Consider the following 18,168-nt stretch of genomic DNA (forward strand, 5'->3'; position numbering starts at 1 on the left):
TTTTAAAAGGCAAGTCACGTAGGCATCGACAACATTTTATTTCATTCCGATTTCACTTCTCTCCTTCCCTTTACAAGCGTCTTAAATATCTGACCTCTTCCCCCCCCTCCCCTGCAAGAGAGAAGACGCAGGAAGGAGACCACAATCCTGCGCCTTTTTAATAAAATAAAAACAAAATAAATAGTCAGCCGGCCGCACGCTGCGGCTCCCCAGAGGGGGGCAGTTGCGTCGCAGGCGTTTGTGCTCGTCCTGATTTTTTGCAACTCCCGTTCTGAACTGGAGGCTTGTAAAGCCATCAGTCCCATCGATCAGAGGGTGTTGCACTGAAGCAGCAGCTGGAAACTTCGTTTTTCTTTTTTAGAGTGCAACCCAGAAACAAGGGGGGTGGGCCAGATAGAGATGTGGGGTGGGGTGGGGTGGGGTGGGGGGATAAGGATTTCTAGCTGCCATTAGTCTAAGGAAGGGGGAAAGGTAGTGTAACAACCCAAGAAGGGCTTGAAAACATCCTCCGAGTCTTTTGGATCAGAAGGGAGATGTGCCTATCTTAACTGACCTCCCACTTCAAAGAAAATTGGGGGGGGGGAGATGCAGTCAATGGCGCCCCCTAGAGGAGTGTCTGGGCCACTGTGGTTCCAACTTCACATCCCTAAGGTTTTTGACATTGCTGCCAGCCAAATCTGGGAGGCTGTGTGCCTTTTCTCCTTTTCACGGTTCCTCCAGACAGTTCAAGAGCGTGTGCATGTCTTCCAAGACCTGCCAGAGGCAGCTGTCCAGGGGGAAGTCGTTGTCCACCAAGTTGACCAGGTAATAGTTGTCGTGCATGTACTGGATAATCATGCGGGAGGGCGACTCCTCTTCGTACAGCTTGGCCCACTGCTCGATCCACAGGGCAAAGGCCTCGTCCTGTCCGAGGGGGGCAGAGAGAGAAGCGTGTCATGCTTAAAAACAACTTGAGGGGGGGAGTGCAGGAGGAACTATGGGAAATGAATTATTATTATTATTATTATTATTATTATTATTATTATTATTTGAATTTATATACCGCCATATACCCGGGGGTCTCAGGGCAGTTCACAGAATAAAATCAAGATATAAAACCACAAAATACATAATAAAAAAACAAAACACATGTTGTGATCTTTTCTGTGAACCGCCCTGAGATCTCCGGGTATAGGGCGGTATATAAACTCAACCAATCAATCATCATTGATGGGCCAATGGTCTGATCCAGCAGGCTCTTATGTTCTTATGACTTGATACAGACCTATGAGTTCACTGAACCTGTGCAGGCAAAAGTGGGGGTTGTACCCCCCAACTTGTTATTAGAGGAGCAGAAGTACCACGGTACCACAAGTTCTAGGGGATAGTACTTCTGTTCACAAACATTTTCCATGGAAATTTACCAAAGCCACAGATCTGTACAAACAGGCTAAGACAGGGGTCAGCAACCTTTTTCAGCCGTGGGCCGGTCCACTATCCCTCAGACCATGTGGTGGGCCAGACTATATTTTGAAAAAAAATATGAACGAATTCCTATGCCCCACAAATAACCCAGAGATGCATTTTTAATAAAAGCACACATTCCACTCATGTAAAAACACGCTGATTCCCGGACCGTCTGCGGGCCGGATTGAGAAGGTGATTGGGCCATATCCGGCCCCGGGCCTTAGGTTGCCTACCCCTGGACTAAGAGTTTCCTGGGTGTTTGGGGCAGGGCAGGGAAAAATAACCCTCTTACCTTCCAGTACATGAAGCTAACCGGGTCTACAACCGTCGGCTGAATGATCTCTCTGCCAGGGAAGATGCCCCACGTTACGGCGTTGGGTTGCATTTCATGTGCGTTGGTGATGTTCTCACCCTACCGACAGGAAACAGGAAGGTGTTTAGAAGGAAGAGAGGGAAATGGGGCGCATGCAGTCTGGAAATGACTGCATCACGGTTTTGTATACACCTGTTAATTTGCTTCCAGGCCTATACAAATCTCAATACGCGGGTGGCACTGTGGTCTAAACCATTGAGCCTCTAGGGCTTGCCGAGTGGAATGTTGGTAGTTCGAATCCCCGCAACAGAGTGAGCTCCCGTTGCTCTGTCCCAGATCCTGCCAACCTAGCAGTTTGAAAGCACGCCAGTGCAAGTAGATAAATAGGTACCGCTGTGGCGGGAAGGTAAATGGCTTTTCCGTGCGCTCTGGTTTCCGTCACAGTGTTCCGTTGCGCCAGAAGCAGTTTAGTCCTGCTGGCCACATGACCTGGAAAGCTGTCTGTGGACAAATGCCGGCTCCCTCGGCCTGAAAGCAAGATGAGCTCCGCAACCCCATAGTCGCCTTTGACTGGACTTAACCATCCAGGGGTCCTTGACCTTTTTTCTTTTTTACAGATCTCAGGCCCAAGTGAACAGTTCCTCCCTGCATCCAGCCGGGTGAAGTAAACCCAGAAAACTCCTCTAGGGAACAATATGCTCAGCTGATCAGATTCTCTGGCTAAACAGGAGGCACTGAAGCTGGGCCACAAGGAGGGGCCATGAACCCCAAGCCAATTGTCCTAGCGGAGGCTGAACAATACTCAAAATATTCTCCAGAGATCACAAGCAGACTGCACTCAGTCCAAGCATCCCAAGTTTCCACAGAAACGTTTTCACTGCCAGCCTACCAGAGGAAGGACCAGTGTCGGATTAAACCCTGTGGAGGCTCCTAGGCTGTCAAAATCTCAGACAAAACCTCACAAATTATCTCCTAATTTTCTTTCACGATCAAATCAGTATTATTTTGATCTGTTGTTGAGGGGCCCCGTGGCTCAAAGGCCAGTGCCTAGTCTTTCTACAGTGGTACCTCTGGTTAAGAACTTAATTCGTTCTGGAGGTCCGTTCTTAACCTGAAACTGTTCTTAACCTGAGGTACTATTTCTGGGTTAGTGGAGTCTGTAACCTGAAACGCCTGTAACCCGAGGTACCACTGTATTTGGTAATCTGGCACTGGGGAAGGACGCACCTTGACATTGACAATGTGGTAATTCACTCGCTGGCCGTAGTTCTTCAGCACTGTCTGGAGGGCTCGGACATTCTCACTGGAGGTGAAGAACTCCAGATAGGCCTGGAAGGAGTCGAGAGAGGAGATGCTGACACCAGAGAATCCCGGCAATGGCACAATTTAAATGTTTAAATTAAATTTTGTAATAAAAAAGAACAAAAAGCACCCCAAACCACAGGTTTTTCTATTAGGAATTGTAGGTGCTGATATTCCAAGGAAGCAGAAAAGACTTTTTATGTACGCGACGACAGCCGCCCGGATGTTATTAAGATTTAGTGTCAGGAAATAACGTAGTCCTGGACACAGCAGAGTGAACTGCAGGTTTTCTGGAAGCTTCTGGCTGTAGAGCATTGACTGGACAGCACAACGCAGGAACTCAGCAACTCACTTGGATAACTATATACAGTATTTATTGAAGCAACTAGTATCCATAAGTTACCATGTACAGACTTTGGAAATAAAGGAAACAAAAGTAAAACCTCTCCTCTCTGTCTCTCTCTCTCTCTCTCTCTCTCTCAACCTTCATTAACCAAACTACAAACACCACACACCAGCTCTCACACAGAGCTCATTCTTTAGGAACTCCTGAACCAATCATAGGTTGCTGCTAAGGGTCTGGAGAGAGAGCAGATCTTGGCTTTCAGCCAACAGTTAATTGACATAGGTGGCTAGCTGCACGTAGGCACTTTGAAATCTCTAACAGATGTTACTAGCCCAGAGATGGAAAGAAAGTCCCTAACAGAGAAGAATGGCAAATTAAATTGTTGGGACTATGCCGAAATGGCAAAACCGACCGGAAAGCTCAGGAACCAAGAAGACCAAAACTTCAACTAAGAATGGGGAAAATTTATCTTGGAGACTGCTATAAGCAAATGAAAACATTAGCAGGATAACAACAACACATGTAATGTAGCAAATACTATGGAGATAACGGAGTGATATAAAATATTGACTACTCAATAATATGCAGGTTGACAATAGGACCCATGGAGGGGAAGGTGGGAAGTCCAGAGATTCGGAGGAATCTAAATATGGTTGTATTGTTATAATTTTATACTTGTAAAACCAAATAAAAATTATTTCAAGGGGGGGGGGAAAGAGAATCCCTGGCAGTGGGTGAGGATCGCCCTTTATTTATTGCATCTATAGCTCACCATTCTTCTCAAAAGAGCTCACATGCTCCTTCCCCCCCTCCTCATTTAACCCACACAACAACCCTGTGAGGTAGGCTAAGCTGAGAAGCAGCGACTGACTCCTCCCAAGTCACCCAGTGAGCTTCATGGCTGAGTGGGGATTTGAACCCTGGTCTCCCAGGTCCTAGTCGGATGCGCTAGTCACTACGCCACACTGCCTCTCTTCCCCCTTTGCTTGGGGAAAGGCTGTGTAGCTCAGCGGCAGAAGGTCCCAGGTTCAATTCCCGCCATCTCCACGTCAACCTGGGAGAGACTCCTGTCTGAAACCCTGGAGAGCTGCTGCCAGTCAGTGTAAGGAATACTGAGCTAAATTGACCAAGGGCCTGACTCTGTGTAAGGCAGCTTCCTTTCTTCCTATGTCTTAAGGGAAGGGCTGCAGGTCAGCGGCAGTGTCTCTGCCTTGCATGCAGAAGGTCCCAGGTTCAATCCCCATGAAGCATTACAATCAAGCGATAAATAAATGTCGTGAAGTTAATAAATAAAAATGTGGAATATAACAGCTATTCTTCTTCTGATAGTACCGCTTCGGTCTGTGATTGTGTTAAATCCACTCTACTTCAGTGTTTCTGCTACCATGTGGAGCAGAGCAGCTTAGAAACAGCAAGGCCGATCTCCTTTCCGAAGAAAAAGACCCCCCCTTCCCCTGCAGTTCACATTGGGATTAGCTTTGGGGCACTGAGCAAAAATCTCACTTGACCTTAATCTTATTTGGATTAAGAGAGAAGGGAGACGGTACCAAAAAAACTAATAATAATTGAAGAAGTTGATCCAAAGCTGGATCTTAATAGGAATGCTTTTTGTTTCAACGGAAAGGTAAACTGGATAGACTGGATTTCTCATTGTGGTCAGAGTTTTTAAAAAGGGGAAAGGAGTGTGTGGCGAAGATCAAGAGGCTGCTTTCGAAAGCAAGACAAATAATGCAAGCGCTCCGGTGGCTCACTGGGAGGGGAGCAATTTCGCAACGGGGGGTCCCCGTTTAATGGGGGCTGCCGACACAGCGCCCCATGGGCTCATGATGAGAGCTTTTGAAATCCGCAGCCCTGCAGCCTTTTGTCTCGGGGATGCAAACGGCAGATCTGCTAGCCCCCTGCTAGCACTGCTTAATCTCCCCTTGTAGCCAGCTGGCGCCGAGGATCACAGCTCCCCCCACAATTTACTTGCTCATTGTAAGGGGCTTGTCACACACACCCCCAATCCCCACGCTTCAATATTTCTAGAGCGGGGAATCTTTATTCTCCCCCCCCCACTGCTTTGACACCTGCCACACCGAGTGGCCAGACTTCTTTGATTTAGCCGGCCTTGGCTCCGCCCTGCTGCTTGACAACTGCTTGGGCCAAGTTAGGGCTACAGATCAACCTTTCAAGCTAAAGAACGAGGGGAGGAGCCATAGCCCAGTGGCAGAACACCTGCCTTGCATGCAGAAGGCCCTGAGAACCAGGTTCAACCCTCAGCATCTCCAGGTCTGAGAGCCAGTGTGGTGTAGTGGTTAAGAGTGGTAGTCTCGTAATCTGGTGAACCGGGTTCGCGTCTCCACTCCTCCACATGCAGCTGCTGGGTGACCTTGGGCTAGTCACACTTCTTTGAAGTCTCTCAGCCCCACTCACCTCACAGAGTGTTTGTTGTGGGGGAGGAAGGGAAAGGAGAATGTTAGCCGCTTTGAGACTCCTTCGGGTAGTGATAAAGCGGGATATCAAATCCAAACTCTTCTTCTTCTTCTTCTGGGAGAGAGTCTGGTCTGAAATGTCAGAGACCTGCTACCAGTCTGTACGGATGAGACTGAGCTGGACAGAGCAATGGCCTGACTATGCATAACACAGTTTCCTATGTTCCTATGTCTTAAGAGAAGGGTTGTGGCTCAGGGGCAGAGCATCTGCCTTGCATGCAGAAGGTCCCCAGCATCTCCCAGCAGGGCTGCCGGAAACACTGGAGAGGCACTGCCCATCAGTGCAAACCACACTGAGCTAGGTACACCTGATTCTGCAACTCGACATAAGGCAGCTTCCTATGTTTTAAAGCAGGCATTGGCAATATCCGGCCCTCCAGATGTTTGGGACTACAATTCTCATCATCCCTAACTAACAGGACCAGTGGTCAGGGATGATGGGAATTGTAGTCCCAAACATCTGGAGGGCCGGATATTGCCTATGCCTGTCTTAAAGGAAGGGCAGCAGAGCATCTGCACTGCATGCAGAAGGTCTCATCCTGGCTAATTATCGTGAGACATTTCGGCTGGTCCTAATAAAGCAGGTGTGGGCAACCTGTGACCCTCCGATTCCTGCTGAACTACAACTCCCATCGGCCCTAACAAGTATGGTGAGGGATGATGGGAGTTGCAGTTCAGGTTCCCCACACTTCAGCTTTTTAATTGAGAGCCATCTTAAATTTTCAAATCCTGTTTGCATTGGACATATACAGCCTAGAGCAGGGGTTGGCAACCTAAGGCCCATGGGACACAAGCAGCCCACAGGGGTTGTTTAACCAACCCACGAGCCACCCCCGAACTCAGCTGCCTGCTTGGCAAGTCCCAGCGCACCACGCTAAGCCAGCGCAGCATGGTGTGGGGACTCGCTTCCGTGATGCCAGAATTCGCATCTGTACATGTGCAGACGCCAGAAATCGCGGGCACGTGCGCGATCCGGCTCACAGAGGGATCTTCGCTGGAGTGAACCGACCCAGGCGAGGTAACCCTTGCCGAACCCTGGCCTAGAGTCTTTCTTTTTTAACACCACCCAACGTCTCCTGATAGGGCTGGGAGAGACCCCAGCCAGAAATCTTGGGAGAACCACAGCCAGTCAGTGTAGCCGACACTAATCTGCAGTGGCTTTGGTTCTCAAACTTAATCCATTCTGGAAGTCCGTGCCAAAACCAAAGCGTTCCAAAACCAAGGCGCGCTTTCCCATAGAAAGTAATGCAAAACAGATTAATCCGTTCCAGACTTTTAAAAACAACCCCTAAAACAGCAATTTAACAAGGACTTTACTATCTAACGAGACCACAGATCCAGAAAATGAAAGCAATAATCAATGTGCTGTACTGTAAAATAAGTAAGACATTATTGCAGATGATTAAAAAAAAATTAAAAAAATTCTTACCTGCACTGATGATAGTCATTGTTTGGATGGGGGGATTTTATCCATTTCCTCAGTCAGTCAGTCAATCAATCAATCAATCAATCAATCAATCAGTAGCTGAACTGGGTTCCACACAGTCACAAAAACAAATGAACTGAAAAAGCCTCAGAAACAAAAAAACAAAAGTGCCAAACTTAATCCGTTCTGGAAGTCCGTTTGACTTCTGAAATGTACGAAAAGCAAGGCACAGCTTCTGATTGGTGCAGGCACCCCAGAAACAATAGCCGACAGCTGTGTCGGACATTAGGCTTCCGAAAAACGTTCAAAAACCGGAACGTTTACTTCCAGGTTTTTGGTGTTTGAGAACCAAGGTACCACTGTACAAGACAACAAACTTCCTGTGCTCCTGTCCCTAACTGAGCATTGTATTTCCTGAAGACTGGGCCCTGAACAGCAGCCTATAAACATGTCGAACAAATCTATCTTCTTAATTTGCCATAGCACAGGACTTGGAAACGCAGAACTGTGGAGTGGAAGGGACCCCAGGGGTCAACCAGCCTGACCCCCTGAAATGCTGTATTTTGTAAAGCTTTGCCACGAAAGGCAGCGTGGTTCCTCCTTTCACACAAAAACGCAAGCTTGAAGTTAACACACTTGATCCACACAAGAGGACAGAACTGCTTGGACTGGGAGATGGGAGGGAGGGGGAGAAGAGTACCATGTCCCCAGGGCATGTTACCTTCTGGAAGACATAGCCTCCGTCGGGTCCCCAGCCCACAATCGAGTCGGTGGAAGGCTTGCCGTTGATGTTCGGCTGGGAATTGATGGTCAGGATTCCTCTCCTGTTCACCTTCGCCAGCTCTTCTTTCATAAGGTTGGTCTCGGGTGCCAGAGGATCATCGTTCCAAGGCAGGCAGGTCACCTATTTTTGGGGGGGTGGGTGGGAGAGATAATCTATCAATATTTTGGAAAGGAGACAGGGCAGGTTGTGCGTGCACACAAATGCACAGCTTTCTCCCCTGCTTCCAAATCCCCTTAAATTTTAAATTTGCCTTCCTCCTGTTATACCTCAAGCAGACACACACACGTGTTAACCACAACAATAATTTATTTGTACTCTCCCCATCTGACTGGGTTGCCCCAGCCACTCTGAGCAGCTTCCAACATATATAAAAACTTTATTATTATTTATTGAATTTATAGACCGCCCTATACCCAGGGGTCTCGGGGCGCTTCACAGAATAAAATCAAGATATAAAACCACAAAATACATAATTAAAAATAAAAACAATAACCCAATAGTCCCCCCCCCAAAAAAAATCCCACACCTTTTAAAAGGGCATAGGATGTAAATCAGATCAACCAAAGGCCTAGTTAAAAAGGAACATTTTTGCCTGGCACCTAAAGGTGTGTAATGAAGGCACCAGGCAAACTTCCCTGGGGAGAGCATTCCACAGATGGGGAGCCACTCCAGAGAAGGCCCCGTTCTCGCGTTGCCACCCTCCGGACCTCTCGAGGAGGAGGCACACGAAGGAGGGCAAAAGAAAACTAACTAAAGAGCTTCCCTATAGATGTCTTCTAAAGCTTGTATAATTACTCATCTCCTTGACATCTGATTTTCCAAGTCCCTTCAAGCACCTTTCACTGTGGGGCTGTAGCTCAGCGGTAGAGAAGGGCCTGCTCAGCATGCAGAAGAGCCCCGGGTTCAATCTCTGGCATCTCTAGGTAGGGCTGGGAATAGGAGAGCCATTGCTGCCAGTCAGTGTAGGCAATACTGAGTTAGATGGGACCAAAGGTCAGATTTGGTATAAAGCAGTTGGTTCTGTTCCTACAATTCACAGCTGAGCAGCAGAAAGCAATGCCTGAAACCAAGACCCTCCAAGTGTTCCTATTTTCCAGGGGCAGTTTTGGATTAACAGAAGCCGTCCCGGTTTCTGATTTGATCCTGGAATGTTGCGCTTTTTGGATGTCCCTATTTTCATCAGAGAAATGTTGGAGGGTATGGAGTTATGTGACCCACCCCAAGCCAAGGAGATAAGTAACTATGCAACCTTTGGAAGTCATCCAAAGGCAGCCCTGTAGAGGGGAGTTTTTTAAATATTTTAACAGTTTAAGTTTAAAACTGATGGAATATGCGCAGCTTGCGGACCTAACATATAGAATAAGAGAAGAACAACATACATTTAAAGAAGATTGGAAAATGTTTATTGAATATATGGGGTGGGGGAGTTGTGTACACTTGAAAACGTTGACAGCATTAAGATAAATTCAACAGCGTAAATAAGTTTTGACGGATATAATAATGGAATACTGAATGGTTTAGTTTATGTAAAATATGCAGGGATTTATGTGTTATGCAAAATGAACCACAGAAAGAAAAGAAGGAATTGTAAAGCAGAAAATTATTATATATTAGCTTTACCCGGCCACGCGTTGCAGTGGCTCATTTGGTTCAATGGAAAAGGAAGATAGAAAAGAGAAAGCGCACGTTTGTAATTCTGTGGAGATATCGCCTCGCTCCCCACAGCTTTTCCCGTTGAACTTCCGCCTGCCTCCTCTCCGTCTTTCCCCCCGTTTTTGTCTGCCTCCCCACAGCTTTTCCTGATGAACTCCCGCCTGGCTCCCCCCCTCCCCGTAGTGGAAGGAGACCCCATTTTTGCCTGCCTCCCCACAGCTTCTACCGTTGAATTCCCGCCTGCCTGCTCTCCCAGCGGAGAGGCTGCATGGTGTTCCTCCCTCAGAAACGGCTCTTCCGTCAAAACTGCTGCCTCCACCCCACCCCACCCCGCGCACACACAATGGATGTTCCTGTAAAAGTGCTGGCTCCGCCCCTGCGCACACGACCAATGAAATTACCAAGAACAAACTTAGTTGGTCTCTAAGGTGCTACTGGAAAGAATTTTTTATTTTGTTTTGACTATGGCAGACCAACACGGCTACCCACCTGTAAATGAAATTACCGTGTGATGTTTTTGCGTCCATCAGATGGCGCTTTTTTTTGCCAAAAAGCAAGTTTTTACCTGTCGCAGGTGTGTCATTTATGTAATATTTTTACATAAATACACGTCAGGGATGGAGCCCAATGTTGTGTCAAAATTTCAAAGGGATCGGTCAAGGGCTTTCCGAGATCTTAGATTAGTAACAAACGAACATTTACATTTTTATTTATACAGATGTAAATAATGTTTTTATTTATGTTGGAAGCCGCCCAGAATGGCTGAGGCAACCCAGTCAGATGGGTGGAGTTAAATAAATAAAGGAAGAGGACACCCCCATTTTCATTGGAGAAATATTGGAGGGTATAGGAGACTTGTGTCAGCACTCCAGAGACCTGATGCCAACACCTGTTCACCGCCTATGTGGAGGTTCATGGGCCAGGGTCCTCCCTGAATCTCTCACCTTGTGCCCATCCTTGTTGGGCTCTCCGGCGATGTAACACCTGAACACCTCGAAGACGCTTTCCTCGCTGGTCAGTTCCTCGCCCCACATCTTCAGCAGCTCGTCCCTGGGAGATTTGCTCTTCAGGTAGAAGAGGTAATAATCCTTCAGATCCCCAAAGGCTGGGGAGGATGAGTTACCCCTGAGGGTTGCGGGAGAGAGGGTGTGTTACGGCAGGGCAGGAACAAGCCCCCTTATGGGCAAGATCGCCTTCCCCCACATTCGCCCACTTCAATCAGCAGAACTGCTGCAGGGACCACATAAACCCTGTTCTAAATTGGTAAGAAGTCCATCTTTTAGTGTGGCAATATCCAAACTCTGGAACTCCCTGCCCATTGACGTCAGGCAGGTGCCTTCGCTGTACTCTGTGCTAGAAACATTTGTGTTCAGACAAGCCCACCCAGATGTTTAGAAAACTGATACATATTTCCATCTGTTTTTAGCCACTTGTTAACCTGAGCTCTTAAAAGTCTTACATTATTGCTATTACATTTTTCTTACTGATACTTTTTATTGTTTTGTCTTTTTTGTAAACCGCTTTGAGCAGGCATAGGCAAACTTGGCCCTCCAGATGTTTTGGGACTACAATTCCCATCATCCTCAGCTAACAGGACCAGTGGTCAGGGATGATGGGAGTTGTAGTCCCAAAACAACTGGAAGGCCAGGTTTGCCTATGCCTGGCTTTGAGGGTCGGTTTTTTTTTTTTTTTTACAGTCAAGTGGTGGATACATTTCATGAAATAATGACTCGAACAAGGGAAGGAAACAAGGAAATCTGCCCAGAAAGTATAGGGTCTTCTCTGGACTTGGTAGGAGACAATCCCATGGGTTTCAGCCAACTAGGTTTTACTCAGGGTAGTCCCACTGAAATTAACGGGCCTAAGAAATAGTCATTCCCATTAACCTCAGCAGGTCTATCAGAGGGAAATTTCCAGGAATCAAAAAAGGCTATATAGGCTACTACTGCGGCCCATGTCTTGTTAGCCCCAAAATGGAAAACAAGCGAGGTGTCAACCAAATTAAACTGATGGAATACGCGCAACTTGAAGATTTAACATACAGAATAAGAGAACAAGAAGAATATACATTTAAAGAAGACTGGAAAATGTTTACTGAATATATGGGTGAGAATTGTGTTCATTTAAAAACGCTGACAGCATTAAGATAAATTCAACAGGGTATCTGAAGAAGTGTGCATGCACACGAAAGCTCATACCAAGAACAAACTTAGTTGGTCTCTAAGGTGCTACTGGAAAGAATTTTTTATTTTGTTTTGACTATGGCAGACCAACACGGCTACCCACCTGTAACTCAACAGGGTAAGTAAGTTTGGGTGTTTCTTGAATGGTTTAGTTTATGTAAAACATGCAGGGATGTTTGGTATGCAAAATGAACCATGGAAAGAGAAGAAGGGAAGCCACTGATTTAAGGTTGTTTAAATGAGTATTTTGAAATGTAAATTAGAAAATTTAATAAAAATTATATATAACAACCTCAACAGGTCTATTACCACTGCATCTTTCTGGCGTCTTCTGTTTTAATTCAAATATGCCTCCCATCGCTTCCCAGTTCAACCAGATCTTTCCAGAGGGATACATCCACCTGCCACCCCCCTGCCAGACTCACCAGCGGCCATTAGGGAACTCATCCCATTCCTGAGTTCGGTAGATGTAACTCTTCGGCCTGGAGGCCCAGAAAATGGGTCGGACATCTTCAACTCGCCGTTTGGGGTGAGCACTGACCGCCCAGGGCAGGGAACGCCTTGTGGGGGAGGGCAAAGGAGGGAGAAAATTAATACATATATTTGCACCTATACTTGTGTGCTGCATCTTTTTCAACACTTCCTGGTAGCTTACACGTGTTTTGTTCCGCATAATAATAATTTATACCCCGTCCATCTGGCTGGGCTTCCCCAGTCACTCTGGGTGGCTTCCAACAAAATATTAAAATACAATAATCCATCAAACATTAAAAGCTTCCCTAAACATTAAAAACTGAAGGGGTGGCTCACTTTTATACCCAACAAGTGAGCCAGTGTGGTTGTAGTGGTTGGACTGGGACTTGGGAGGCCAAGTTTCAAATCCCCACTCGAACCCTGAAGTTCCCAGGGTGACCTTGGGCCAGTCACTGTCTCTCAGCCTAGCCTACCTCGCAAGATCGTTGTAGGGGTTAAATGTGGAGGGGGGGGGACCGTGTGCAAAAAGTGGGACATAAATATGAGCAAATGAATGAAGTTTACTTTTACAGCATGCAAGCAAGGAAGAATTAATTACACCCTGGTGTGTGTGTGTGTACATCACTGTTTTGAGCACGCCTTGTAACTCGGAGGAGCTAAGCTCAGGCAAGGACAGTGGCATGCAGAGACAGAACAATCAACCTCCCATCCAAGGAGGCTGCCTGTTCTGTCTTTGTGTTGGGAGTGACAGAACGCTCCAGAGAATTACACATTCCTAGCACAGGCTGATTGGAGGCCAGTGGAGTCTGCTAGTCCAGTGTTTTTCAACCACTGTTCCGTGGCACACTAGTGTGCCGCGGGATGTTGCCTGGTGTGCCGTGGGAAAAATTGTGTTTATTTGATTCCTATTCAAGAGAATTACTTTATATATAGTCAATATAGGCACAGAGTTAAATTTTTTAACATTTTCTAATGGTGGTGTGCCTCGTGATTTTTTTCATAAAACAAGTGTGCCCTTGCCCAAAAAAGGTTGAAAAACACTGGTCAAAGCAATCTCTTGCTGAAACAACTTGGATGCCTGGCCCTACTTTCAGGAGAGCTCTCCATGGTCCTTAACTAAAACCTTAGACTGCTCTCCAAGGTGCTGTTGCCTGTTCAATCAGGAATTTCTGGCCTTCCCTTGTGTGGGCCACCAAGCAACTGGTGGGAGGGAATCGCCCTGTGCTCCTCTTCTGCCAGTCTGCTGTCTAGAAGGCCAATTTTTTCAAAAAGATATTTGTAGCCTTCACCTCCATGAAGACTGCAGAGGATGGAGTTTCCCTTACGCGGCAGCCAGCATGGAAACAATTTCCACAAGCTAGTAAAAGAATGTGGCAAGGTGGATTCCCTTTGGGTTCAACAAGGAAAAATGGGATAAACAGATTCTAGCAAGGATGGGCAATGTTTAAAGAATTCCGGAAGGACAGACAGAGGGGGGTTAGATATAATCCTTTTGAAATTCTGTTGAGAGCATATGAATATTGTTCTTAAAGATCATAAATCTATAAATAAAAAGGTCCACCCACTAAATAGCTCAATTGGTTAGATTGTGGTGCTGATAACGCCAAGGCTGCAAGTTTGATTCCCATATGGGACAACTGAATATTCCTGCATTGCAGAGGTTTGGACTAGATCAGGGGTACCTAAGGCCCGGGGGCCGGATGCAGCCCAATCGCCTTCTAAATCTGGCCCATGGACAGGCCTGCCTGGTGTTTCTACATAAGTAGAATGTGTCCTTTTATTTAAAATGCATCTCTGGGTTATTTGTGGGGCATAGGAATTCCTTCATTTCCCCCCAAAAAATATTGTCCGGCCCCCCACATGGTCTGAAGGATGGTGGACCAGCCCATGGCTGGAAAAGGTTGCTGACCCCTGCTCTAGATGATGCTCAGGGTCCCTTCAAACTGTACAATTCTATTCCACTCGATACCTTTCCTTATTACTTTGCTGGCTTCTTTCCTCACCCCCTCCCTCCCTCTACTTTACTTTTTTATTTCCCGTTTGCACATAACTATATTTCGGATTGTGACAGCAATTGTTCGTTAAACCTCCGTCACAACTTGATGCATTTTTGCAAACAGTGCAATTATTGACCGGAAGCTTGTTTTTTCCATTCCTGCACTTGCATTGTTTAAAGGTAAAGGTAAAGGACCCCTGACCATTAGGTCCAGTCATGGACGACTCTGGGGTTGCGGCGCTCATCTCGCGTTACTGGCCGAGGGAGCCGGCATTTGTCCGCAGACAGCTTCCGGGTCGTGTGGCCAGTATGACTAAGCCGCTTCTGGCAAAACCAGAGCAGGCATGGAAACACCGTTTACCTTCCTGCCAGAGCGGTACCTATTTGTCTACTTGCACTTCGTGCTTTTGAACTGCTAGGTTGGCAGGAGCAGGGACCGAACAATGGCAGCTCACTCTGTTGCGGGGATTCGAACTACCCACCTTCCACTCAGCAAGCCCTAGAGGCTCAACAGTTTAGACCACAGCGCCACCCGCGTCTTGAGATCTGTATAGGCCTGGCAGCAAATTAACAGGTGTATACAAAACCATGATGCAGCCAATTCCAGACTGCATGCACCCCATTTCCCTCTCTTCCTTCTAACTGCCGACCTTCTGATCAGCAAGCCCTAGGCACTTGCATTGTTTACAGCAACACAAATAAGTTGGCTTTTCTTTTTTTTTAAGAAACATGTTGCAAGCTAGTTAATTTTTGTAACCTGGTTTACGAAGATTGGCTCTTTTAGGAATAGGAGAAAAAAATGTAGGTGCTCACCTGGGGTCCTCCTTCCAGAGGCCCAGGTGCTTGAGGACCTCTATGGTGGCCACTTCCCGGTTCAGGGTGTAGAAATGTAGGCCATGGACCAGGCCACTGTCCAGCAGCTCCCGGCACATGGTGACGGCCAGCTCAATGCCGTAGTTGCGGATTGCCGCGTCGTTGTCCTTGATGGGCTCTATGACGTCCTTGATCTCCTGCGGCACCTCCAGCTTCGAAAGCTTCACAAGCTGGCGCAAGGAATGATAGCCCTACAGTGGGGGGGGGGAGAGAAATTATGGGTAGGATCGAATGCTAGCCCTGTTCAGAGTTGGGGCTGGACGATGTCTGGTATTCATTCATTCATTTATACTTTTCAAACTTATACATTTCACTAATTTTATACATTTCACTGATTTTACAATCATTTTGACATTTCAGAACTTGACTTCCTTCCCCCCTCTTTCTGTGGCTCCTGAAATTTATTTTTAACATCTTCTGCATATCCAAATTAACTAAATTTGCTCATTTATTCATCTTCTTTAAATATATACTCTTATAAAACTGCAGGTTATAATAACCCTGGCAATCTGTTTATAATTTATCTGTAAATATTCAATAAACCATTTCCATTCTTTTATTTAATTTTTTTTAAATCTTGATTTCCTATTCTTCTGGTAAGTTTCGCCATTTCTGCATATTTCATAAGTTTTTGTATCCATTCTTCCTTTGCTGGGACTTCTGCTTCTGACATGTGGTTTTCAACATCGCAATATATCACCATCTAAACGTCGCAAAGTTCTTAACCTGGAGCAACCACTTCCTGGTTAGCGGAGTTTGTAACCCAAAGCGTCTGTAAGCCACGGTACCACTGTATATCGCCCAGCCCTACTCAGATCATCATGATCATCAATTTATTAATCACCCTCTATACAATTGTTTCAAGTCTAAAGGCAGTTTTAAAAAAGCAAAAAGTTAAAAACACAAAAACAGCAATACACACACACACACAAACAGAGTCGTGCCTTGGTACTCGTATGTTTTGGCTCCTGCATGCCGAAAACTTGGAAGTAAGTGTTACAGTTTTTGAACGTTTTTCGGAAGCCGAACATCCGACGCAGTTTCTGCTTGAGTGCAGGAAGCTCCTGCAGCCAATCAGAAGCCGTGCCTTGGTTTTCGAATGGTTTCGGGAGTCGAACGGACTCTTGGAACAGATTAAGTTCGAGAACCAAGGTTCCACTGTGTGTGTGTGTGTGTACATATATATATATATATATACACACACACACACACACACACACACAAATACATACACGATAGAATGTAAGAAGTGCCCTGCTGAATCAGGCCAAGGCCCATCTAGTCCAGAATCCTGTTCTCAGGGGGGCCAACCAGATGCCCCGATGGGGGAATCCCACAAGCAGGACCCAAACACAACTCACCTGTATAGGGAATATCCCGGGCACGACAGGGCAGGTGATGCCAATAGCCTGGCAGTCCTTCAAGAACTTGAGGAAGGTCTCCGACCTAAAGAACAGCTGCGTTATGACGAAGTCGGCTCCTGCGGACACTTTCTCCTTCAGGTGCCTCAAGTCCTCCTCGTAACTCTCTGCTTCCGGGTGTCCCTTGGGGTATCCTTCAGGGCCAACGAGAAAGACAGGGGAATTCAGGGGCGGAGGTTGGTTGTTTTGTTTTTTGTTTTTACCAAAATTATTCAGATGACACCCAACTGTGCAAAGGTGTGGCTCGTGCATGAAAGGCATATACTGTACAATTTAGCCTTTTGTAACGAATCGGATCTAAGTTAAGGGATTTTCAGAAACCCACGGTGTTTTATGAGTTAATGGGTACCCCAGTTTGAGTGGCAGATATCCCATGGGAGGCGGGACATTCCGCTCTTTAAAAGGAGGGAGCAGCCGTTAGTGTGAGGAGAGTGGTGACTGGAAGAAGGAGGGCGTGGGGCCAGGATAGTGGTGGGTAGGTTAGGATAGGTTAGGATACGTTGAAGATGTGTATATGATGCTGAGAGAAAGAGTTTACACTGTTATGAAACTAAGCTTATAAACTATTACTGAAACCGTTATGTTCTGAAAGAAATAAAGACTTCTTATTGTTGAGCTAAGAAAATATCGTCGTTCATTTGGTCCAGCGAGTTATGTATGCTCATGAGGAGGTGAACTCAGGGAAAGGACAAAACTGACCTGCAGGGTGATAGTTTGTGTCTTGGAGTTCCCTCAGGAGGGGCTAGCGGGCGGAAACCCTGGTATTGCCACAGAGTTGCTAAGAGGGCTTAGCTAGCTGATATAGTGAGGGGATCTAATGAAAGAGAGACCCCGAACTGTAGGCAAAGAAGAGTTTAACCCCTGAAACCCAGAGCGGAGGATATAACCGGCCATGGCTGCTGGACAGGAAAACTCCCGTTACTAAGAAATTCCCAGATTATTAATAAAAGGGAATTGAAATAACAGACGGACCTCAGAGGGACAGGTGGGGTGGATTGAAATGTGACCCAGAACACCTGATTAGAAATTCACTTAGTAACAAGGGGAGAGTGTGAAGTGGAGGTTCGTCGCACCTTTTAACTGGAATAAAAAATCATGTGCACGAATAGCAAGACTTGCTTAATCTCAGCTGCTTTTGTCAACCCACGTTCCTAAATTATGTATTTAAATGAAGAATAAAATGGGAACTTTACTGGGGGACTGCAAAGGTTCGTGCAAGGAGATTCTGAATTGCTTTAAAAGAGGGTAGGTCCTATTCATGGAGAAGGCAAATATCAAGGGCTGCCAGCCACGATGGCTCTGTTCTGCCTCCATGGCTGGAGGCAGCGATGCTTCTGAATACCAGTTGCTGTAAACCACAGGAGGGGAGAGTTGCTCTTGTGTTCGAATCCTGCTTGACCGTTTCCCCTCAGGGATCTGAGAACAGGACTAGCTGGGCCTTCGGCCTTATAAGGCAGGCTTTTCTTATGTACCGAGA

The 18,168-nt window shown here is 46.4% G+C and overlaps 1 protein-coding gene across 2 annotated transcripts in view; it reads right to left on the minus strand.

The window, feature by feature from the left end:
* Positions 1-573: 573 nt before the first annotated feature.
* MTHFR (methylenetetrahydrofolate reductase) overlaps positions 574-18,168 on the minus strand; it is a 28,340-nt gene continuing 10,745 nt past the window's right edge. For both annotated transcript variants that reach the window (XM_033159414.1, XM_033159415.1), the window contains exons 5-12: positions 16,632-16,825; positions 15,211-15,461; positions 12,353-12,487; positions 10,689-10,869; positions 8,029-8,211; positions 2,987-3,088; positions 1,739-1,858; positions 574-903 (exon numbers count right to left, since the gene is read on the minus strand). In XM_033159414.1, the coding sequence (XP_033015305.1) occupies positions 706-903; positions 1,739-1,858; positions 2,987-3,088; positions 8,029-8,211; positions 10,689-10,869; positions 12,353-12,487; positions 15,211-15,461; positions 16,632-16,825 (1,364 nt within the window). In that variant the 3' untranslated portion in view covers positions 574-705. The remainder of the gene's footprint in view (positions 904-1,738; positions 1,859-2,986; positions 3,089-8,028; positions 8,212-10,688; positions 10,870-12,352; positions 12,488-15,210; positions 15,462-16,631; positions 16,826-18,168) is intronic.

Source organism: Lacerta agilis, chromosome 8 (assembly GCF_009819535.1).
Source record: "Lacerta agilis isolate rLacAgi1 chromosome 8, rLacAgi1.pri, whole genome shotgun sequence".
NCBI lineage: Eukaryota > Metazoa > Chordata > Lepidosauria > Squamata > Lacertidae > Lacerta > Lacerta agilis.